At 57.9% G+C, this 22,782-nt stretch overlaps 7 protein-coding genes across 7 annotated transcripts; 3 read left to right on the top strand and 4 right to left on the bottom strand.

Moving 5' to 3' along the window:
- Positions 1-2: 2 nt before the first annotated feature.
- On the bottom strand, positions 3-1,875 carry ALG2 (Alpha-1,3-mannosyltransferase-like protein). The gene is made up of 3 exons (XM_047992152.1): positions 1,525-1,875; positions 816-1,460; positions 3-743 (listed from the first exon to the last, which is right to left on the bottom strand). Exons 1-3 carry the CDS (start codon positions 1,793-1,795, stop codon positions 100-102), a joined length of 1,560 nt encoding a protein of 519 aa, XP_047848165.1. The 5' UTR covers positions 1,796-1,875; the 3' UTR covers positions 3-99.
- A 479-nt stretch (positions 1,876-2,354) lies between these two features.
- On the bottom strand, positions 2,355-2,822 carry JDV02_010413 (uncharacterized protein; the record flags this gene model as incomplete). The annotated part of the gene is made up of 1 exon (XM_047992151.1): positions 2,355-2,822. The coding sequence occupies one exon, from the start codon at positions 2,820-2,822 to the stop codon at positions 2,355-2,357; it is 468 nt and encodes a 155-aa protein (XP_047848164.1).
- A 1,865-nt stretch (positions 2,823-4,687) lies between these two features.
- On the top strand, positions 4,688-7,084 carry JDV02_010412 (uncharacterized protein). The gene is made up of 3 exons (XM_047992150.1): positions 4,688-6,577; positions 6,638-6,801; positions 6,862-7,084. Exons 1-3 carry the CDS (start codon positions 5,041-5,043, stop codon positions 6,940-6,942), a joined length of 1,782 nt encoding a protein of 593 aa, XP_047848163.1. The 5' UTR covers positions 4,688-5,040; the 3' UTR covers positions 6,943-7,084.
- Positions 5,794-7,803, bottom strand: JDV02_010411 (uncharacterized protein; the record flags this gene model as incomplete). Its single annotated transcript, XM_047992149.1, has 3 exons — positions 5,794-6,568; positions 6,627-7,417; positions 7,632-7,803. 2 exons carry the CDS (start codon positions 7,801-7,803, stop codon positions 7,245-7,247), a joined length of 345 nt encoding a protein of 114 aa, XP_047848162.1. The 3' UTR covers positions 5,794-6,568; positions 6,627-7,244.
- Positions 7,804-11,602: 3,799 nt separating this feature from the next.
- On the top strand, positions 11,603-12,677 carry JDV02_010410 (uncharacterized protein; the record flags this gene model as incomplete). The annotated part of the gene is made up of 2 exons (XM_047992148.1): positions 11,603-12,113; positions 12,235-12,677. The coding sequence occupies 2 exons, from the start codon at positions 11,603-11,605 to the stop codon at positions 12,675-12,677; spliced, it is 954 nt and encodes a 317-aa protein (XP_047848161.1).
- Positions 12,678-16,555: 3,878 nt separating this feature from the next.
- Positions 16,556-18,902, top strand: JDV02_010409 (uncharacterized protein). Its single transcript, XM_047992147.1, has 2 exons — positions 16,556-17,296; positions 18,019-18,902. The coding sequence occupies exons 1-2, from the start codon at positions 16,962-16,964 to the stop codon at positions 18,545-18,547; spliced, it is 864 nt and encodes a 287-aa protein (XP_047848160.1). The 5' UTR covers positions 16,556-16,961; the 3' UTR covers positions 18,548-18,902.
- JDV02_010408 (uncharacterized protein) lies at positions 18,729-22,782 on the bottom strand. Its single transcript, XM_047992146.1, has one exon. It carries the CDS (start codon positions 22,294-22,296, stop codon positions 19,048-19,050), a length of 3,249 nt encoding a protein of 1,082 aa, XP_047848159.1. The 5' UTR covers positions 22,297-22,782; the 3' UTR covers positions 18,729-19,047.

The raw sequence follows: 22,782 nt of genomic DNA, 5'->3' as shown, positions 1-22,782 counted from the left end.
GCTTTTTCCATGAGATGACCCCTGTCGAGTATTTGATATTATTGACTGGACTTAAACTATGTACATGACACACGACTTCTCGGGCACTGCTGGGAGGTGTCAGGCGCGTACGAAGCGCCGGTATGTCGAGGCCAGCAGGAGGCCCAAGTAAAAGAAGACGACGAGCAAGACGAGGTTGATGACGTAGTTAAGAAAGGGCGGGCGGGGGTTCGCGGCGCGAATCTCGCCGAGGATACCGTCGAGCGCCTGCGCCATCTTGTCCCTGCCGAAGCGCTCGCGCACACGACGGGCGCCCTCGTCGCCCATGGCAGCAAGGCGGGCCGGGGGCATGGCGAGGGCGGCACGCATGACGGCGGACCAGGCGGCGGGGTCGGCGGGGTCGCGGAGCCAGCCCGCGGCGGGATCGCTGACGGTCTCGACGGGGCCGCCCGTGTTGGCGGCGAGGACGGGGACGCGGGCGAGCATGGCCTCGAGGGGGACGATGCCGAAGTGCTCGTTGGAGGGGGTGTAGACGAGGAGGGAGGCGGCGCGGAGGAGAGCCGTCTTGAGGGCGTGGGGCACGGAGAGGAGAAAGATGACGGAGGCGGAGGGGGGGACGGCAGAGAGGGTCGCCGCGGGAGTGGACGAGGGCGAGGACTTGGAGGGCGGGGTGACGGTATGGTGCGCGAGAGAGAGGGAAGAGGCGAGGGCCTCGAGCTCGGTGTGGTACTCGACGTTTTCGGAGACGCGGGGGTCGTAGCCGCCTGGATGTGGTCAGTCAGTCTTGACGATGCAGCTCGACATGTTAGTTCCTTTTGGAGGCCAAGGGGGCGTACCAGCAAGTACCAGTCGCACATTTTTGCGATCAGCGGCAGGGATGGCAGCAAAGGCCTTAATGGCGAGCCCAATGTCCTTTTTGCGCTCGAAACGGTTGATGCTCAGTACGACGCGGTCGCCGCCCAACAGCTTCTCACCATCGTTTATCGGCGCCCCAGTCTTGGCCCCGTCGTCGTCCTCCCGGACGGCAGCACCATCCACGTCGACACAAGGATAGACGACCTTGATGGGCACCCTGTGCTGAAGCCGCGGCCACGTCTTGTTAACGACGGAGCGGGTGAAGTCGGAGTTGACGGCGACGGCATGGGCAAAGGCCATGGTCCACTGCTCGATGGCGTCAAAGGGGACGCGGTAGAGGCGCTTGGCGAGGGAGGCGTCGCGGCCGCGGGCGAGCAGCAGGTCGGGGAAGTGGCAGTAGAAGAGCACGGGGACGCCGCGGTCGAGGACGTAGCGCAGGATGGGCAGCCCGGCGGAGAGCTGGTCGACGACGACGGCGCGCGGGCGCAGCGACGCGAGCTCCGTGGTGAAGAGCGTGATGTGCAGCAGGAGGTGGAGGTGGCGCAGGATAGCGCACAGAATGGCGAGGCGGGAGAGGATGGTCGAGGGGACGAGCCAGGCGCCGCGGACGCGGACGTCGAGGGTGCCTAGGCAGAGTAAGAAAAGAACAAGGTCAGTATGAGGGAGGTGTCAGAGTTTGGGGGGGCTAACCGTCGCGGCACTCGTCGAAGCAGTGCGAAGGGTCGCAGTGATTGGTGAAGATGACGACGCGGTGGCCACGCTGCTGCAGGCCGACGGCGGCGTCGACGACGAGCCGCTCCGCGCCGCCGATGCCCAGGTCTGGGTGGAAGAAGATTATGGTGCCGATTCCGCTTGCGCCGCTGTCGCCGCTGCCGCTGCCGCTGCCTCCAGTGGTGGTGGCGGCAGGGGCAGTGGCAGGGTCAGGCTGCGGCGGCGATGCGGGCGGGCACTGCGTCGCCATTGCTGCCTGCCGCGGGTGAGGGGGGTGGGGGTGGAGGGTGAGGCAGGAGAGATCGCGCGGGCGAGTTGCGATGGTGTTGAGGTGTCAAGTTGCCGCAACCTGGACGATGAGGGTCAGCTGTTGGAGAACCGATGGTGGCGGTGGTGGGGCTTCCACTGAACAGCGCTAGCAGGTGTCTCAAGGACTACCTCCAGTAGCTGCCGCTAGAGCTATGGTGGGGCGACGGCTTGGGCGGGTGGAAGCTGCGCTTTGACGACTTATTATCGGGAGCTACAGTATAACTACTAAGCCAACGACATAGGCGCGAAGTACGAACCACGTTCGGACACGGCCAAGCAGTGCGAGCTGCGCCCTCAGAACATTACATCTGAATTTGACTGAACATGGTTGGAATAAAAAACAAAGATACATGAGAATCATTAACTAAACATCAAAAACATAGGCTGCCTTAGGTCTCTCTCAGCTCTCTCGGCCCCGTCATCAATGCCACCTCCAGTTGCTGTCGCTTCAAGTCCCTCAGACAAGACCGACATGTCAATCCAAGCCGGACCCACAAGACTCAAGGGCCAACATGCTCTACGACCAGTATTGCCGCTTCGGGAACACGATGCAAGATAAGATACTCGTACTGGGAACCGTAGTACACTTCAGGCCTGAGCCGGATGCCGAACTGTTTCCTCACATTATCCACGTGCCGAACCGTCCCCTTACCGAGACAGCTCGCGTCGATCATGGTCACGGCCACATCAGTATGCCCGTCGTCGGCGCGGTTCGCGGCTCTTGTCGTTGCCGTCTCCTTGTCCCCGTATGCCGACATGAAAGGGGAAGGCTCTCTGCATGACCAGTCCATGTGATTTTCGAAGCACCTCTGCAGCTTCGCGAGCTTTTTCTCCTTGTACCGAGCGAAGAGGTCGACGTCGTCGAGCGAGCGGGCCACGATGCCCTCACCCTCGACGGTGAGTGCCTGTGAGCAGCAGCTGCAAGTGACGCGGTAAAGATAATCCGGCTTGCTCCAGTCGATCTCCATTCCCACGCCAACCGCTAACGTGTGTGCTCTGCCGTCAAGGTATCGTTATGCCGTGTAGTTGTCTCGTTTATATCCAATGATACGAACTTCTGTTGAGGCTTCTGTGCTAGCGCAACCAAGCGTGGTCAAGAGTGAGACACGACAACAAAAGAGACTCTCGGCAGCCGGCTGCTTTCAATATATGGATGACAGCCTTGGGGCCCGGGCGCGCGAGGGGCTTGTAGGAAGAGAAGACGAGGATAGTGCGCGTGCACAGCACTAGTATTAACCGCAAAGCCGCGCATGAAAAGAGAGAGGCAGTGTGAGGCAGAAAGGGCAGAGGATACTTACATGTGGACGAGCTGCTTGGAGACAATGAGCCGGTGCATGCAGCCAGCACATCAGTGAGGGGAACCCGGTCTGGCGGCTCTTACTTACCGTTGCACCACATTGGTGAGTCAATAGTGCTGCTGCAACACGTCCACACCGATGACGCTGTGCTTCCATAATATCCCCTGGAGGAGGGTAGAGTCTGCTTTTGACCGGGCATGGTTGCGATGACCATGGCAACTCCTTGGGGTGACACAATGGTCGGTCCTCCCCGCATTGGCTTCGTAACACATAGTGTGATGAGAAGTTGCAGAACTTGTTTGTCCCCGCTGACAAATGTTGAGTCGCTTTTGAGAGCTGAGACGGGGAGAGCCTGAGGCGACGACTCGTGTCGTCAATTCCGGCGGCGTGGGCCATATAGAGGCGCATGGTCTTTTACGGTATCCCGATTCAAGGGACAAGATCGATGGCTAGAAACTCCGCCGCAACATTGATCCGCCAACCTGCTATTACCTTTACTCTATCAAGCTAATTAAATACCACGAATATTCCAGACTTTTTGTCCTGTTCGCACGAAACGTGATCGGGGTAGCAGGTTATACCGTGCCAAGCATATTTGTACACTGAGATGAAGCCCAACTTTCGTCCCGGGCAGAGGCGGAAAATCGCTCCGAGCTTCTATAAAGTACATAGGACTTGAGCGCCGAAACAAACCCGTCTGAGCCTCACAGGTTGCAACGGCGTGCAGGCCATCAAACAATATCAAGTAGAGTATTGACGGAATCATTAATGACTAGATAGAACGGTGTGCAGCCTCAGGCCTAGCTAAGGCTATATATGAGATAATATATGGCCCCTAACTATAGAGTCGGCTCCCTTTTGCTATTAGAGCTATGTATATTTTAATAACTAGCTGCTTCTAAGGTACGAAATATATATAGTCTTATTTATCGTCGCCGTTATTACGGGCTACCTATATACTGCAATCTGCCTATTATGCCCGCCTTGTCTATTCTTGTGTCTATATACTTTCATACTGCTATGTTGCTTATGTCGCTTCTGGTGCTCTTTCCTCTTCCCCTTCTCATTGCTTCTTCTTCGTCGCGCAAATACCTGAAGTCTAGTATAACACAAAGCACGATCAGTAGAATTGAAATAGTTTACACCAGCGTATTGTGATTGTGTTTTCCCCGCCAGCTGTCATGTGCCAGAACGCTACGAGATGCCAGTGTACACTCGCTTGAAGTGTGGAGCCTTCCGGCTGAGCCGTTTCGGGGATCACGCATCAAGCGTTGAGTTGAACTGCTACGAAAACGTCACAGCGATGGGGCCTTGAGGCGATGAATACGGAGCATTGCAGAGTCTTCGTGGCATACGAATCCCGAGAACTCAACTGTCCCTGCGTCACTATGTACGCAGTTCTTTTTCTGCACGGCCAAAGACTCCGAGGGAACCCCGGGCCGCCGTGTTGACGAACGTGGCTGGCACCATGGCCCACCAGGGTTAGATGCCGAGCGAATTCCGCCACGGGCTTCCGGAACATTTCGCCTGGCGCTTCTCGGATCTTGCCGAGTATCTACCGGCCGTGTTGAGAGGAGACGTCGCTTCAGCGTTGCCGTCTCAAGCGGTTGAATGTGTTGCGACATCATCTCAGGTCCCCAGTCAGAAAACTCCATACGTTCGGCACGACCGGTACGGCAATGTTATCGGGCCTCCGTACGGCATGCGGCGCGGCGCGGCGCGGCGGAGAGATGCCGGGTGGAAGTCTTATAAATACGGTCTGGCCTGCTGTTCACGGCATGAAGGTGCTTGATCAATATCGACAACTTCTTCTTGACTCACATAGGCAAGCCTAGCATTCGTCCGAGCCTCTCGTTACTTTCAGTGACCTTAAGAGACATCAAAAACCATGGCAATGGTTTCCAATGGCAACGAGTACGACTTCATCGTCGTCGGCGGCGGCACGGCTGGTAACGCAGTCGCTGGTCGCCTGGCCGAAAGCCCCAATGTGCGAGTCCTCATCGTCGAAGCTGGCGTTCCCAACCCCGACCAAGTCCCCGAGATCACAACACCGTCCCAGGCCTTTGGGCTTCGCGGCAGCAAGCACGACTGGGCGTACAAGTCGACCATGATCAAGCGCGACGACTACGAGCGCATCGAGAAGCCCAACACGCGCGGCAAGGTCCTCGGTGGGAGCTCGTGCGCAAACTACTTCACATGGATCCCGGGCTCCAAACCCACCTTTGACGACTGGGAAGAATTTGGCGGCCCCTCCTGGAACTGGGACGGCTGTGTGGACTACCTCCGCAAGTGCGCCACCTACCACGACGATGAAAAGGTGTACCCGGCCGAGCTCAGCAAGATTGGTACCGGAGGGCCCATCAACATCGCCCATGCCGATCTTGTCCCAGAGATGCAGCCGTTCCGTGACGCGCTCACGAAGGCGTGGGTCTCCAAGGGGGAGCGGCTCACCGAGGATATATACGAGGGCGAGATGCGCGGTCTTACTCACTGCGTGGACACAATCTACGACGGCCAGCGCCAGGGTAGCTTCCTCTACCTCAAGAACAAGCCCAACGTCACCATCATCTACGGCGTGCGCTCCAAGCAGCTCATCATCGATCCGACCACAAAGACCTGCATGGGCGTGACTGTAATCAATGAGGCATCAAACACGGAAATAAGCGTCTACGCGAGTCGCGAGGTCATATTGTCGCAAGGCGTCTTCGAGACACCGAAGCTTCTCATGTTGAGCGGTATTGGCCCGGCAGGGGAGTTGGCCCGACATGGCATCGATGTTCAGATTGACTCGCCTCACGTTGGCCAACACCTCCTCGACCATCCAATAGTGCCTTTCGTACTTCGTATCAAGGACGGCTACGGTCTAGACGACTACATCCTTCGAGACGGGCCTCTCAAGCAGAACGCCATCGCCGCCTACAACCGCGATAAAACAGGCCCTATCGGTTCGGGACTCCTGGAACTCGTCGGCTTCCCTCGAATTGACGAGCGGCTTGAGAAGCATGAGGAGTACCGCGCCGCAAAGGCTGCAAATGGCGGGTTGGATCCTTTTGGTCCCGCGGGCCAGCCTCATTTCGAGCTAGATTTTGTCGGCATGTTCAGCACCGCGTTTCAGTGGCACTATCCGGTACCCGAGGAGGGCAGCTATATGACCGTCATTGTTGATCTGCTTCGGCCCCTTTCCGAGGGAGAGGTTACCTTGAACTCGCCCAGCCCTCTGGTACAGCCCAACATCAACTTGAACTTCTTCGGCAACAATCTCGATATTTTGGCTATGCGCGAGGGTGTGCGATGGACCTACGACCTGCTCATGACCGGCGCGGGCTTTAAGGACATTTTCGTGTCGGAGTATCCGTGGAAGATGCCGCTCGACTCCGACGCGGAGATGACGAGAGCTGTGCTGGACAGGAGCCAGACTGGTTTCCGTGAGTTTGCATCCTCATGCCTTCAATGTTGAGTCTCTCGTTGACTGACCTCTGCTCCAGACCCCTGCGGGACTGCACGTCTCTCCAAGTCCATCCACCAAGGCGTCGTCGACTCCAACCTGCGCGTGCATGGCGTGAAGAACCTCCGCGTGGCAGATGCGTCTGTCATTCCAGTGATTCCGGACTGTCGCATCCAAAACTCCGTGTACATGATTGGTGAAAAGGTGAGCCTGATGAGACACTGCTAGCAACCGTTGGTCCTGCTTTATTGACGCGGCTTCCAGGGCGCCGATCTTATCAAAGGTGACCACAAAGATCTCTACGAGGCGAAGGGTATTTCCTACTTTGTGTCCAGCCGTCTATAACAGGGAGCAATGTGGTGTAACATTGGGGACGCCGCCTCCATGGCAGCGTTCGCGCATGTGGCTTGCATGAACCAGCTAGTGGGACCACATAGATATAGTCTGCGACAGTAGATTGACTTTCAATAGAGTACATCTTTGACAGCTAGATCACTAGCGCAAGCTAAGCAGTGGACGCGAACACTCTCAGCAGAAGACGTTGACTCAATTGCCTATCGCTTCCCGAAACCGTGCACAGCTATTTACACTGTATCAAAGTCAATATTAAAGTACGAAATGATGTTTCCGTTCCAGAAAGACATGGGTCAGTGCTCACCGAAGACGAAATTGCCATTGTCATTGCCGACCCGCTCATCCAGGTTGATGTCTGCATCGTGGGGGTTGCCATCCACATCGCGCAAGCGGGCACGCAGGACGGGGGTCTCTTCATTCTCCCCCTCCATTCGGAAGCTGATGTCTTCAGCGGAGTGGCTGTAGTCTTCATGGATGCAGACATGGCTAGTTAGTGAGCGCTCCATGTGAACCTTGTTCAGACTGCCGTGTGCAAGTCATCCTATGCTTGTGGATGCTTCATGATGCGTCTGGGGACAATACGGTGTGGAGATAGGCAAGTGTTTTCATAAAAACGGGAAGGTGATGGCATGTGCTTGGAAAGTAGCGGTGACGAAACGGTTCTCAAAGACTTGACATACTCTCGCCGCCCCACTCAAATCGTCCGTTATTGTTGCCGATAAACGTGTTGAGGTCAATCTCGGAGTCGACCCAGTCGCCGTCATCGTTCTTAATAGACGCGCGAAGGATATGGCCGTCGTCGACCCGGATGTTGGATGCAGATTGACGGAAAGACATGTTGGGCGGTTGCATGGGTTTCAGGAAGAGGTCGTCCGTCGGTATAGAACAGGCGCAAGTGAAACGTACGAATGATGAACTTTTAAGTCACCATCAACATAACGAGTCGAGGACAAGGACTTTTATACATGCTCGCTAAAGAGGGACTTGCAGTCCCCGCCATGGTATGATCGCATCGCTACGACACCAATGGCTCATGAGGGATTTCTGTGGTGTCAACATATGCATCCAGTCGCAACACCATGCCTTGACAGTTGACACAGCCACGCCAAGACCATGTACAGACCCGTTTTGGGCTCCAACGCATACTCGCAGGCAACCTGCATACGCACCGCCTCCGGAAGGTAACACGCCGGACCACATACCTCTCACGGTGGCCGCCCGCCGACTCATGGCCAGACCGCGATTCTAAAGCCGAGGCAACGCCGGCAATCTATTGCCGGTGCTACAAATGATGAAACAGGATACGAAGCCAGCCAACATCAACAACACAAGATGACTGGCGTCCACTTTGCTTTCTCACCGTGTTACCTGGAGTTGCATCCTCTCGGTCGACCCGTACTTCCGATGCAACATAGTGGATCCCGCGTCTGTAGTCCGGTGGGTAGGACGCGCTCATGCTCCTGTCCTGTCCTGCGCCGTCACGCAAGTAAAGTGACCATGAGGCAGACAAACGCTTGGCGTCCAATCTTGACCGACGTGAATGGCGGGGTAGTCTCCCAAAAGCTACGTATACTGCTAAGATCTGTCTGCCTTGGGCAATTCTTCATACTGCAAGTGTACCGTACAGCACTGTTACACAAGTATCAACCTGTTAAAGCCACCCCGTGCCCGGCCACCAAGCGATCCTGGATTTGCAAACAAGTATAGGCCAACTGGGTACTCCATCGTTATCCTAACGAACAGACGTTCATGTCATTTTGGTCCAAACGCCACAGGACGGGGTGCTCAGCCTTGAGGCTCGGGCAAGCATCGTATTTGAACTTCCGGCCACATTAACAACATGACCAGTCAATACCCTAAGGTGACAGCAAAAGAAGAATTCATGAACACAGGGGAATGACAGACAGCTCTGCCTTATATATTAAGCTTTGAGTAACGAAGTCCTTGTCAACTTTTTGACAAGACATAAGCTCGGCCGCTAGGAGCTAGTTGCACATCAAGTATGGCGCCTTGATTAGCGATTAAGAAGGCATTTTTGGAGTCTCATATCTAGCCGACCCGAGATGGACAGGGGGGACGGCCCGTAGAAATCATTGCCAAACTTCGATCCTCAAAGCATTGTTTCTAAAATCAAACTAGGGTAGACAACGAGAACGCGACTGTGTGCTTTGTATATCCGCCCACCGTGCAGTTGAGAGCTGACCACCGCCACTACTGGCCTTGCATGGGGCAGTACATGTGCCACGTTGTCGTTACTTGCACCGCACCCACTCCGCGTAATCCTCCTCCAGGTTCCACTGAATAGAGCACACTCCACGTCTCTTAGTGCACTATTGTGCACATAATTAGCAGTTTGGCACTTGGCTGCCTTCAAACTGGGAGACACATACAAGTTGGGGGTTACACGGGCGGTCCTCCTGGCGAAATTTGAGCGCCCAGTATCCTGGATGGATGTGTTCGGTAACATAGGCCAGTTGAAAACTGCACATCTGTGTTTCGTGATCACACTTTTCTTTTCTTAGCATAACCTTTCTGCAACTGTACATGTAGAGATGAGAACATACCGTGCCCGCCATATTTTCGTTGTTCATGTTCGCCTTTTTCACAGCATCTTTTTTCAAGCAAAACCTTATATCGTCCTGTCCGTGCGGAGCGAGTGGTCTCGCTTTGGACGTCATCGTCGGAGTCTGGTTTGGGAAGGCAGAATGAGAATAATCTTGTCGAAGGAGGACAGCAGGGGTAATGGCCACATTGATTGTCCAGTGCTTCCACAACGGATGCTTCCTTTGCTTAATATAGTCTGATGAGTCCTCGGGGGGAGGGCATGACACTGGACGCTTGTGGGGTTAACCCTTGTTGAAGAGGTGGTCTATTCTGTGTTGCTTGCCTCACCTTACGGTCATGGAGGTCGGGCCTCTTGATGCCCGTTACCTAATTCGACCCCTGATATCTGGGGTATCGGTATATATGTCTCTGCCATGAAGAATACTTGCATGGGCTGCGCACCACGCGCTCGGGCGTGCTTGGGGTCCGATCTTTGTAATTGATGATGTAAGGACCTGCTCAACATAGGCATGCGTCATAGTCGTGTGACCTTGAAGGTATTTGAGTGCGATGCGTCATTCCGTTAGCAACCGAAGTACATTTGGGCGCTATACGGTCTTGTCATGGGCGGTTGGGGATCGTCAGTTCGCATGAGACGTCACCGCATTTCGTCGCATCTTGATTGCATTACGCAAAGAGCAGGATGTCCCAGTTAAGGGGAGGAAATTAGGTGACTAACAAAAAGCGTTTGCACTTGCAGTCGAGGGCGTATTACGCGTCTCGTGTTGTTTGGTGTTGATCTTTGACTCATGAAACTAAAAAGCATTCAAGTATTCCGGTGGGCCTGCTCATCGAAATCTCGTAATTTTACTTCTCAAATGACAGATTGTTTTCTCGTCTTGCGTCACCTGTCAACCCGAAGGTCCTGCTCCCTAACGTCATTGCGGATGATGTGGCATTATTCGTGGACCCGTCGACGCAGCACCTTACGGGTCCCTCCACTACAGCCTTTCGCGGACCATGGACACCTCGCAGCATAGCTGTGTTCTCCGCCCTCGGCTACAAGTCCCATAGCTCATCTTACCCAATCATCTTGTTCTCTGCCTCTGAGAGAACGACTTGAAGATCGCTGCCGGCTTTGTGCGCAATTCAGAACATGACGCAGCAGCACGGTACACAGGCACTCGTTCGCCCGTTGCATGAGGAGAGCCAACAACATTTGCTCCCCTGCTCCCAGGAATTTGATGGACTGTGCTCGCCGTCGGACAATATGAAGAAAAAGCCACACTAAGTCAAGCCAGTCTTCCCGGTGAATAGAAAGCTACATGTTCGCGGGGGTTCAGTGTACGATAGTTGTCTTGACACCACAAGAATAGCACAGCAGACACATGCCGCCCGACATGTTAGAGCCGGGAAGCCCTTTGAAACTTTTTGGTGGTCAATGCACCAGGCAGTGTAAACGTGGCTTGGCTCGAGCCCGAGTGTGAACCGATGAGGCGGCTGAGCGGAGAGTCTTACGTTTCGTATCGACTGAATGTGCATGTGTAAGTGAATAGCACGTTCCAGTCAGCAGAGGTTGTGAAGCCCGTGGTGTTCCCCCTTGACCCCGGCCACATGCATACGTATCCCCGACTGTGCACCCAAAGCAGGAGCAGCGGACAGCGCCTCTTGCTTGAGAATTCACGTACGAGTCGCGGCGCGTCACCGACCAAGCGGTGTCGTATTTCTTGAGGAAAACTCCAAGATCCCATCACTTTTGTGGCCCGTGGATAGTTTCGACTCGCGTCCGCCAGGCCCCTGGAGGCTTGACGATGTCTCGCAGACCAGAAGAGGCTCAAGACACTTCGTCCGGGAATAGAAGCTGCAGAATGCACATGGGTTTTTGGCAACTCGCAGTTTCTCAAATCATATAAATCTTTCCGTTCAGCACGTTCGGGCAATGGCACAATCTTCAGAGAAGAGAAACCATCCAGCTCAAGTCCATCACCAGCATCTCGAAGCGCGCCACCCCTAACTCCAATTCACCATCAGCACCTCGAAGCGCGCCACGCCCAACTCCAGTCCATAACCCGCATCTCAAAGCGCGCTACGCCCGACATCCCTCATCATGCAGCTGCAGCTTCTCCTCGCGCTGACCGCATCCGCCTCTGCGCTGCACCTACACCAAGGGCGCTCGCGGGAGATGAGGGACTTCAGCACGCCTCACCAAGGGCATGGGCTTCACCAAGCACATGTCGACGACGGCTCGCAACCCCGCTGGCTCGCTGAAATGGAGGGTCGCAGCGAGTACCAGCTCCTGGACAATCTGACTAAAGATCCTCATGCTTCCATCAAGATTGCCGTCTCGGAGTTCCTGGGCCTCGCCAACGCTGCCAAGACCTCCGACACCGATGCTCCGCTCGGAGAATTCCCCCGACATGTATGGCAGGCCCTGATCGAGATCGGCAAGCGAACCATTCCGGAGAAGCAGGGCCGCATGGTCGAGTTTGTCGCCAGACTCGAGAACACGACCATGAAAGACCACAACACGGGCCAGTCCATACAGCACAAGGGAAAGATCGCCTGGATTGAGCTGCCAGAGCTGAAGCACACTGTCCATGAGGCTTGGCGGGAGTATGGTAAGTCTCGAACAAATATCCGCAACCGTAACCCCCTTGCCCCCCTGCCCCCCCTTCCCCATAGCCGCCCCCCCGGAACCCGTGTTCTGCACACTCGGTTACTAACTTGAACGCCAAAAAGACAAGGGAGACCGAGATACCTCGCGTCTTGAGCACTCCCATTGGGAGAACCTGATCGCACTCCTCGCGCAGCTCAGCGCCGCGGGCAGGGTCGACTACAACAGCCCCAAGATTTCCAACATGGACTTTGCCACCATGGCGGAGCACGACTTGCACAAGGCGTTCCAAGAGCAGGATCCCACGGACCCGGTGATTCGATCGGCCTGCATGTGGCTCATGTACGCATCGCCGCGACTCTGGGCCGACATTCAGCACAAGCGCGTCTTCCACACCCACCACAACGAGGGCCTGGTTTTGACCATGCACATGTGGAACAAGTGGTCGGAGGGCCTCAGGCGGGCGAAGACGACGTGCCGCCCCGAGACGTGCCCCTTGGTGAACAGCGCGATCGGCAAGATGCAGCTTGCAGAGGGTGAGGGCCAGATCATGCGCACCCTGCCATGAGGTTCAGAACCATCCGGGAGCGGGGAGGGAGGGGGGAATGGACCGTTCTGGCTGATCTCAGCGATTTCTCATCAAGTACAACTACTCGTCTTCTAATAAGCTCAAGCGCTCGTCATTCTTTGTATCAACCGGCTGCCTTCCCAATCCACGTTCGAACTAGGTTAATAGGCGTTCTCTATTTTGTATACTAAATTCTTCCGTTTTCTCGCTGTCCCGTCCCCCTGCACGTGCACTTTCACTTCACGGTGGTCGTACAAAAACAGGTGTCATGGCGTTTAAAGCACTTCTATTTCATGAGTCGAGATAAATTGAAGTAAGTTGTAGTTATTAGGTTCAGGATGCGTCGAAAAGCTTCGTTGGGCCAGCCGCAGGAACATTGAAACTATTAGCACGTCGTCAGAGTTAAGACACAGATGAAGGTCCTAGACCCATTTACCCCCGTGTAGCAAGCAGCCACAGCCTATGAGATTATACATTCAAGCAAAAGTTTTACGTATTCTCAAATAGAATATCTTGTCAAGATTGTAGGCCCCCGATTCGCCAGGGCCTTGGCGACGGGGTTTGGGGGACCGGCCCGGACGGACTTGCAGTCGGTCGGGGGCTTAAGGCTTAAAGCGCGCGAGGGTTAACTACACGTAAGCCGGAGAAGGAGTTCCGGGACCCCACAGCCTGCTTCGAGCTCTCGTTGGGTTGCCCGGGCAGGTTCTGGTTCGAAGCTTAAGTAGTTCGTACAAAGCAGCAGCGGAAAGCTCATGGCCAGGAATAGGGCTAACGTGAAGGATGTTTGACGCCGCTCATGTCCCACCACTTGTATAACCTCAATGGACAGGATGTCGTGTGGGGGCACAGCACGCGCAGCAGCCACCCATCGTACCGGCAATTCGCAAGCCCCTTACCCGTTTTCCCGCATGGGGGTGTCTGCCGAGGGTGCTGCAACGGCTCGGCACGTTTGCCAACGCGGCTTCTTCCGTGGATGAGCGTTCTTCCAGGGGGGGGGGAGGGGGGCGAGCGACCCCTTGCTTGCCATGAGCCCGGGTCATCGGCACTTCAATTTGGGCTGCGTTCCACGCCTTGGGGGGCTATATTGAGGCAGCTTCCACTGGGATACGGGCGTCAAGGACCCATCAAACTACTTGGAGGTTGTGATATGTACGAGTATCTGTCCGGTATGGGGCGGGTACCCGCTGCCAGCGGCAGGCAAGTTGGGGACGAGCACGGCCGCTTTATCCGTCCGATGGCTGTTGGCTGGACTATGAGCAGCGGTATCTATACTTTGGCAAGGGTCTACGTTGTAGTATTATGTTGGGGGGGCGTGATTGCTTCGCCTCATTTCATTGTCACCGTGATATATTGACTCCTTGAGTGTGTGCCACCACGCGCTTGTAACTTGCTCAATGACATGATGAATAGCCTGATTAGCAGCACATTTTTAGTCGTATCTGACTGAAAGTATCAAAGTCAGAGCGATTCGAAAGGGTTTTGACCCGGACTCGACATACTTTAGGACCCATGGACGGGCGAGGCGCATCGAAGGTCAGGGGACGCCCAACATCCCTTTTCCACGCCGCGCAGATGTGGCAACTCTGTGAAGACAATGAGAAAGACCCAACTACCACGCTTGACGAAAGGGGGGCAAAGGTTGTCTGCTCTTGCGGACTGCGTAGCGCCACACCAGACGTAAAGGACAGCGCACTGTTGTCTGAATTGTGCAGAGCGCCCTTCACGCCATGTACCTATCTGACCTGACTCCTCACACCCACGCTATATAGGCCAGAATAGCGGCTCGGGCCGCATCGCAAGGATCGTGTCCGTCAGGATTCGGAATAACCTCATCTCTGGAAATGCCCAGCTTGGAACATGTCGCAGAGTTACATGTACATAGTATCAATCCCCTCCTCCCCCAGCCACCATCCACGGTTTGCCGACGCGGCGCAGCGCCTAATAAGGGGGGGAAAATACGGGGGGGAAACCACCCCCCCCCCCTCCCCTTCTTCCAAGCCCCTGGTCGAAAGCCTGATCGGAAAACGTGATGCGATGCCAAGCTACCGTGGGATGAGCCTCGAACGCCCTTCCATGCCGAGATAAAAAAAGATTCGCCGACAGAAGGAGTCGACCGCAGCAAATCTTAAACAATGGGCTGGGTCAGGGGTGAAGAGAGACCTGCGCATGACGAACATCTCGAAGCCCGCATTCGCCCACGTCTCTGCGAAACCATTGGTCGGCATTCCACAATGGGGGCCAGACCTGATCGATACATGTACCTTTCCCAAGACTCGGGCCTACTGGGTGATTGCGCCAGACATGAGGCCCCTGTGTGCGTATAGAGCGACCGACATTAACAACCGTTTGGCGATTTCGAGCTTAACCACCTCCATACGGAATCATCGTCAGCGTCGTATTCACCATCGTGACACAGCGTCTGTCGGCACAGGGGAAAAGTGGTGAGGAAGTCGGCGGCGAGCCGCGAGCCGCGAAAGCCGGCAGAGCCATCGGACGCCATACACATGTCAGCGGTAGATTTAAAGCGCGGCGTCGTCGCATCTTGGTTCCCATTCCAACACCTTTCTGACACCAGCAGTCCAGCTAGCACAGTATTATTAACTCTACGCTACATTAGCTCAGTCTCTGTGAAAACGAATAAGTCATCTACGCATCTTCCCCGCATGTCGACAGAATTCCACACTCTTCTCACAATGAAGGGAGCATTCGCCATCTTCCGCTTTCCTTTCGTCGCCGCCGCGGCCGCCAACAAGAAGCGGTACGGTCGGACGACTAGCACTAGTACTGGCGGCGACGCGCGCCAGAACTACACGCGCCCCAGGCTCCTGCACTGGACAAGCCCATCGAGGGTACCGACCGTTCCCTGCCGCGCGGTGTGCTGCAGCTACAACGGTTGTTGCTGTACGTGCGAGTGTTGCCTGCCGGACACGAGATCCGGCGAGGCGGCGGACCGACGGTGTCACCGGAAAACGGAGCGACCGGCTGGCAATAGTTGCTGATATTGGTGGGCTTTTGGTCCTGTTGGATCGAGCGAGAGGGGAGATTCTAAGAATGTATCCTGAGGCTGTGCGGAAACGCGGATGTTTCCCACGGGCTACTGTTACACAACCTTGCTGTTTAGGACCGCGGTGCAAGCAACAGAGGGCTTTCTAGCTGCAAGCCCGTGGTGTGAGGTAGGGCAAAGCGGGTTCGCGTTGGCATGAGATAGTCGGCACTGGACCGACGATGGGATCCAAAATGCCGTAGCGGGGTTCTGGCAAGTCGAGGCTTCTATCAAGCTTCTGCGTGGTAATGTGCTCAGACATATGTCACGTTGGCTGCATCATGCAGCACAGCTGCTATGCGTAAATAAAGGTTAAGCTCAGCTTTGGAGCGCAGAGCAACAAGATCCTTTACTACGGGGAGTGAGAGGGGGTGGGGTGTGCGGCCCATGCAAATTCAAGCTTTGTACCCAGTCGCACCGCCGGAGGGGTACCGCGAATCCAATGCCAGGGGCAGCAGACTCCTGAAGACGCCGCCGCGTGCTGCGGATCTCCCAGATCGCCGGTCCGCCGTCCACAGCATCTCGCAACGTGGGCTGGTGGCATTGAGCCGCCACTGCCGCCGGGAAGGTGGAGGCCGGAGCGGGCGAGCGGGCTGGCCGTCGGGGATAGAGAGAGGGAGAGACTGGAGCAGCCCGCGCCGGCGGGGGCGTCTGGTCGGAGCGGTGACCCGACACCGGGCGGGAGGCGGAGCGGGACCCACTTTCGGCGGAGACATGTGACAGTAGAGCGGCCGGAGCGGAATAGCCGGTGGCACCGCTGGCACGTAGTACATAAGATACTAGGTACAGTATACGTTCTCGTTAGGGGGGCAGGCTGATCTGGAAGGGGGCTGGTGAAAAAAGTAAAGGAGCCGGACTTCGGACCGATTGTTTCGAGCATGAATGATACTCGGGTGAGCGGTCGAATTGTGTGTCGCGTTGTGTGTCGCGCAAGCGTCAGCAGTACGGGCTGTTGGCTGCTGTGGCTGCTTTGGGGCTGATTAGTTGAGGTTCCCGGCGCCCTACACGTTAGTACCCATACCAGTACCAACGCGCCTAGCAGCTATGGAAGTTTAGTGCCTCGGTACAGCGGCGCTGCGACGAACCGACGACCTCGTCCGTCTCGCTGTCACCTCCAACTTCACTCTCACTCACGCAACCCCCTCTCATCTCACAACCTCAACATCACGACCGAGACACGGCACTTTTTCTTTTTTTCTTTTTCCACACACGACCCGTAATCACCACCACAGCCGGGCATCATGGCCGACAATAGCAGCAGCAGCAAGCCCCTCTTCAGCATCCCCATCCCCGCGCTCGGCGCGCACCCCGGCGGCGCCATCACGGCGACGCAGCCCTCGCCGAGCGTCTACCTCCTCACCTGGGTCTCGCCGCCCGACAACCGCCTCACGACGCCCTTTTTACGCGCCCTGCTCGCGGCCCTCGACGTCATCGAGTTTGGCGGCTACGCGCCCGGCGTCGTCATCACCACCAGCGGCATCCCCAAGTTCTACTCCAACGGCCTCGACCTCGAGCACGCATTCGCCACCGAGGGCTTCTGGACGCTCTTTTACGATGTCTGGCGCCGCTTCCTGACGTGAGTCTCTGTTTAACCTCTTCTCCTTTGGGGGCCATATGCATGGCCCCTTGCTTGTTTGTGTGTTTTTTTTTTTTTTGCGGACTTGCCCCTTTCTCTCCTCTGTTCTCCTTGGCGCGCTCTCTATCTTTTGTGCTGTATCTCTCTCGTATGGGGGTCGAGAACTCCAGTCCAAACTCCCCTTCTCCCCGGCGCTCAAACTCTCCCACCCGCTTCTCCACCCGACCTCCAACCCCCGCCGCTGTGCCTGCCTGTCACCGCGTGGATGGACCACCTCATCCCACGCTACGCCCCTTGATCCTCTTTCCGTGGAGGCGCAAGAGGCGTGGGGGGGTGGCACGCGCGGAGCGGGCGCGCCCACGGCCGGGGAGGGGGCTAGAATCTCAAGGGCGGGGAGGGGGGAGGGCAGAGTGTGTCGATATGCGCGTGGGTGAGGGGACAACAGACAGGCAGGCCATGTGAGGAGGAGGAGGAGGAGTCTCTTCATCGTGATCGAAGAGCGGGGAGCGTGGGAGAACGAGAGAGGGAGGTGGGCGGGGGCACAGAGAGAGTGTGTGTGAGAGAGAGGAGAGAGAGGGGTGCAGTGGGATGGGGATGGGGATGGGGAAGAAGGAAAAAGCTTAACCTGCGGCGGCGGCGGACTTGAGTCGTTGTTCGTTGTTGACCAGACTCGTTATTCTTCTTGACTGACAAGCATGCGCCCTCCGCGCGCCCCCATGCAGCTTCCCCATGCCCACCATCGCCCTCCTCAACGGCCACACATACGCCGGCGGCCTCATGCTCTCCCTCGCGCACGACTACCGCCTCGCCCCCGCCCCCCGGGGCTTCCTGTGCCTCAACGAGCTCCTCTTCGGCGCGCCCCTCAAGCCCGCCATGGCGGCCATCGTCCGGCACAAGCTCACCCCGCAGGCCTACCGCACCGTCGCCCTCGAGGCCCGCCGCTTCAGCGGCCCGCAGGCCGTCGACATAGGACTCGCCGACGCGGTCGTCGCCTCCGGCGGTGGTGAGGACGGCGTCGCCGAGGCGCTGGCGTTCATCGCTGAGCGCGAGCTCCTCGAAAAGCCCAAGAGGGGCGTGTACGGCACCATCAAGGCGGAAATGTACAAGGGGCTCATCGGTGAGATTGCCGGCGCGGGGCTCGTCGCCGGGGAGAAGCGCTTCGACGAGGATCAGAAGCGCGAGGCGGACAGGAGGGAGTTTGGCAAGGTGTGGTACGAGCAGTGGGCCAAGGACAACAAGGCCAAGCTATAGTAAGGGAACGGGGGAGGATGGAGGGGAGGGGAGGGCAGGGAAGAGACCAAGGCGGAACGTGGAGAGGGATCATGGCCGTCCCGGCCCGCTTCCCTCCCATGACTTTCCGCTTTGCCGGTCCTGGTGGCGTTTTTTGTTGAACCTGCCCGCATGCACACGACGCATCATGTAATCCTATCCTATCCTATTCCCTCATGTATTGGCCCCGCGATATATATCTAGACAGCTCTACCATAGACAAGGATGTGTCCCAACGGGTGGATGGGTGGGTGGCCGACCCGCTGGCTGCTCCCCGGCGCTAATCATCGCTGGTCGAGGACCGTGACCGACGATGCATTCTCCGGGCGCGACAAGCAACCTACTCGAGGAAGGGGGAAGGGGGAAAACTACAAATGAAAAAGGGGGTATCAAGTCGCTCCGCATGTCCAAACAACCACCTCCCATCTTGTTGTATGCCTCGAGCCGTCTCTAGCTAGACACGCCCTCTGCGTCCCCGCACTTCAGCTGTCCATGGGTCGGGGCTCCGCCTCCGCCAGCGACCCTGCATCGCCGTCGCGTGGGCTCGGGACCGTTCTCGTCGTTGCCGCACGCGTGCCCTGCCTCTCCGCTACGAGGTCTCTTTCGGCCTGGATCGCCTTGTCCCGCCGCTGCTCCACGTCCTCCCGCCGTACCACCTTGCGCAGGCCCTCGCTGGCTTGGATGAGTCCGTCGATGCTGATGGCATGCTCCGTCATGTGGTGGTTGATATATGTGTACACCCCGGCCGGCGTATCGCACTGCAGCAGGTTGTGCTCGTTGAGCTTGAGCAGTGCCAGCGCCACCTGGAAGAGGAACGTGCTACCATCGTTTGTGCAGAGCACCACGTCCCAAACCCGGAACAACGCCTCTGCGCAGAGGCAGTCGGTGAAGACGGACAGGAACCACTGGAACGTCAGCGCCTCCAGCTCGATCGAGAGCGAGTCCAAGTGCGCCGACAGCTTGGGCAGAACCGTCGACACGTACTGCCGCAGCACCTGCTGGTCCGCCCTCGACGACATGAGCGAGTGGTCATAGTAGCCTTGCGGCAGGATCGTCTCAATGATGGATGCCAGGATCCAGAACGCGTCCTCGGCCGACGGCATGATGAGGAGCAGGTTTGCCGCGATGAGATTCATGCCCTGGCAGTACCCCACCTCCCTATTGCGCCGCGAGTACGCCACCAGCACCTCGTTGAGCTTCTGCACGCCCGGCCCCTTTCGGAAGAAGATGTTGTCCGTCAGCGTGCGGTGAATATCCATCTGAATCTGGCCCACCACCACCGCGTCGTCGTCCTCGCCGCTCTGGGCTACCAAGTCTTCGTAGTAGCCCGGGACGCGCATCCCGTTGGCGCCGGCACACTCAGACCATACCTTGGCCCGGTACGAGACGGGAATGCCGCCCAACACGAGCGTCTTGAACTCGTTCCACTTGGCCCTGCCCACTTTGCCCTTGATGCCCAGGCCCGCTATGCCGATGATCTCACCGTCGGCCACGCGCGTCTCGGGCAGTATCATGGCCGGCGTCTCGTACCGTGCCTCCGCAACCGCAGCCGCCGCCGCGATGGCCGCCTCGCCTTCGCGGCGCCGCTCGGCTCGGACCTTGCGTAGAAAGTCATTCCACTTGACTGTCTTGTCGCGCTGTAGTGAGTCGTGCACATCACTCAGCTGTTGGAGCAGGAGCCGCACCGGCTCGGCGTCCTCCTTGACCATTGTTCCGGCGTTTGCTTCGGGCTCGGTTGCCTGGGTCGTCTCGTTATCGATGGCCGTCGTAGTGCTAGCCAGGGGCACAAGGCCGGAGCTGGTGGGTGTGATGCTAGACGTCTTGACGGGCTCGCTGACCTGGCTCTGGGGCGGTGTCGGGAGTTCACTCCCCTCCGTCACCTCAAGCGACGGCAGGCTCATGCTAGGCGTGTGGCTAAGCAGCTCCGTCGGAAATGTAGCTATTCGAAGGTAGTCTTGCCACCGCTTGGGCTTGTTCTCGTCCGCTGCGCGCTCTTCCAGGCTGACGGGGCTTCCCGGGCGACCATCGCTCGACACACTCCACTTGGGGCTCGGGACCGGGTCGTCGAGCAGGTTCGGTGAGATGCCGGAACGGCCATTCATGAGCATCTCGGCGCGGCTCCCTTTGCGAATGTTGTGCGCCATCTGCGCCGCCTCGCGCTGTCTCTTCTTGCGTCGCTGGTCATAGATGAAGCCAAACCGGTCCGTCAAGAATTCACCGCTGGCGTAGTTGTTGTAGATGTGCGTGAGCGTCGGGGGCTGCGATTCGGGTGGGCGGATCGCATCCATCTCCACCGGTCCGTAGCTCTCCTGCCGGGCTGCCGCCATGTCGGGCGGGCTCCCCACCATGTTCCCCCACAGCTCCTGAGCCTGCCCCTTGGTACTGGCTGGGGCCTGGGGTGCCGGCGTGGAACGTCGCATGGCCATGAGCGCCTTGGGTCCGCCGGCGACGGAGACGGCACGCGACGACTGCGCCGTCCTTGCGCTGGCAGAAGAAGCAGCCCGGATTGACTCGGCGGGAGCCGAGGTCGTGGCCGCCCTGCCTCTGGGGTCTGCTTCGCGAGGGGCCGCCGAGCCACCTGCCACGAGCCGGAGCGCGAGGCTGGCCAGGGACACCGACGACTTGCGCTCGGGCGCCTGGCCCGAATACACGCTGGAGGCGCGACTGGCGCTTCTCACAGACTTGGAGCTGGATTCGGTGGGCGGAGGGTTGAAGAGGTCCTCCTGGATCATCGGGCGGCGGTCCATGCTCGAGTGTGACCTGACGACCATGGTTTGGCTGGCCCCGTTTCCGTTGATGCTGTTAGTGCGACTGGCTCGCTTCGTCGTTCCGGTTCCCAGTATGTAGTCCTTCCATCCTCGCATGGTCCCCTTATTACTGCTGGCGCTGTCGGCCGCTCCAGGAAGAGACAAGGTAGCACCGGCGCGGATGGTGGAGGCGCCTCGATTCGCCTCGCGGTATGCGTTGGCGGCCATGGTGTCCTGCATCGCGTCGCTCATCAAATCCGTCAGGCCACTGCTCTCAGTGCGCTGGACCTTGTCGTTGGCGCGCAGCTCGCTCTCGACACTGCGCAATCGAGTCTCAAGGTCGAGGTTGGAGAGGCCGCATTCGCGGATGATGCGCCGCAACGCGCGTTCGCGCTCGTCGGCCTTGCGTCGCAGGGCAGAGATCTGGCTGTCGCGCTGGGCCAGATCCTCAGCGATCTGCCTGACGAGAGCAACGGCGCCGTGCCGGGCGACGAGGCGCTCGATATGTTGGTCATCGGCCTGGTGTAAGGCACCGGGGATGGACTGCCGAAGTGGTGCGTCCTCGAACAGGGCATCTCGCGCTGTGATGCCGCCCGTCAGGGTGTCGACGATGGAGAAGCCCCGACGGGCGCCGCCGCTCGAGTTCCGTGCACGCCCCGTCTCGGACTCTTGGGTGGCCGTCTTCAGGCGCTCCTGCTCGGCGCCATCGCGGTGCGGATCGCGGTAGTCGGGCCGGTGGAAGGCGGCGAGATCGAAGCGGCCGTTGCCTGGCTCCTCGGGGGAGAAGTTGGGGAAGCTGGTGAGGGACTTGTCGCTCGCGGCGATGCTGCTGGCCGAGCTGCTAGGCTGGCTGAGCAGGCGGCGATTGCGACGGACGACGCTGCGATGGGAGCGCGCAGAGGCGGCGCTGGTTTGGGAGACGGAGCGCTCGAGGGGTTGGGATACGTGGGACGAAGAGCAGCCGGCGTCCGACAACGCGTCCATGGCTGCGTGTCTCGCGACGACGTGTGCCCTCTCTCCCTCCGTCTCGGCCGTGTCGTCGTAGTCGTAGTCGCGGGCGGTGGACGAGCGAGGGTGTCGGGGCGGCGTTACGATACGTGGTTGAGGGGCATTTCCGTCGATGGTGTATGGCAGGCAAAGTGCAGTCAGTCGGTCTGGCGGGCGGAGAGACACGACAGGGATCCTTGCAGCGACCTGCGTCCGATGAAGGTGGCTTTTTTTGCTTTTTGTCGTGGACGCGGGTTCGACGGTTGGACAAACGTGACTGCCGAGATTTAAGAGACGCGAAACGAGCGACTGCCGTGACGACGATGGAGAGCGAGATTCTCGATACACAGACGATCAAAGGCGACGACAAAGGGCTGGCTGCGTGTTGGGGGCTGTCAGGGGTTGCGCGCTCGGGGCGTCGCCGTGTCCAAGTTGACCGGTTTCGAGGGATGGATGAATCACAAGCCAAGGGAGCTTTTGATG

Source organism: Purpureocillium takamizusanense, chromosome 12, assembly GCF_022605165.1.
Source record: "Purpureocillium takamizusanense chromosome 12, complete sequence".
Classification (NCBI taxonomy): domain Eukaryota; kingdom Fungi; phylum Ascomycota; class Sordariomycetes; order Hypocreales; family Ophiocordycipitaceae; genus Purpureocillium; species Purpureocillium takamizusanense.
The sequence above is the reverse complement of the archived record's forward strand: the minus strand, read 5'-3'. Positions and strand labels throughout refer to the sequence as shown.

Excerpts from the sequence above, each read along its gene's own strand:
- ALG2 (XM_047992152.1), bottom strand. The coding sequence starts at position 1,795 with ATGGCGACGCAGTGCCCGCCCGCATCGCCGCCGCAGCCTGACCCTGCC. Across the intron at positions 1,461-1,524 it reads CTTCGACGAGTGCCGCGACG|GCACCCTCGACGTCCGCGTC; the intron begins GTTAGCCCCCCC and ends TACTCTGCCTAG. Across the intron at positions 744-815 it reads TGTGCGACTGGTACTTGCTG|GCGGCTACGACCCCCGCGTC; the intron begins GTACGCCCCCTT and ends GACCACATCCAG.
- JDV02_010412 (XM_047992150.1), top strand. The coding sequence starts at position 5,041 with ATGGCAATGGTTTCCAATGGCAACGAGTACGACTTCATCGTCGTCGGC. Across the intron at positions 6,578-6,637 it reads CAGGAGCCAGACTGGTTTCC|ACCCCTGCGGGACTGCACGT; the intron begins GTGAGTTTGCAT and ends CCTCTGCTCCAG. Across the intron at positions 6,802-6,861 it reads TGTACATGATTGGTGAAAAG|GGCGCCGATCTTATCAAAGG; the intron begins GTGAGCCTGATG and ends CGCGGCTTCCAG.
- JDV02_010409 (XM_047992147.1), top strand. The coding sequence starts at position 16,962 with ATGGCCGACAATAGCAGCAGCAGCAAGCCCCTCTTCAGCATCCCCATC. Across the intron at positions 17,297-18,018 it reads GTCTGGCGCCGCTTCCTGAC|CTTCCCCATGCCCACCATCG; the intron begins GTGAGTCTCTGT and ends GCCCCCATGCAG.
- JDV02_010408 (XM_047992146.1), bottom strand. The coding sequence starts at position 22,296 with ATGGACGCGTTGTCGGACGCCGGCTGCTCTTCGTCCCACGTATCCCAA.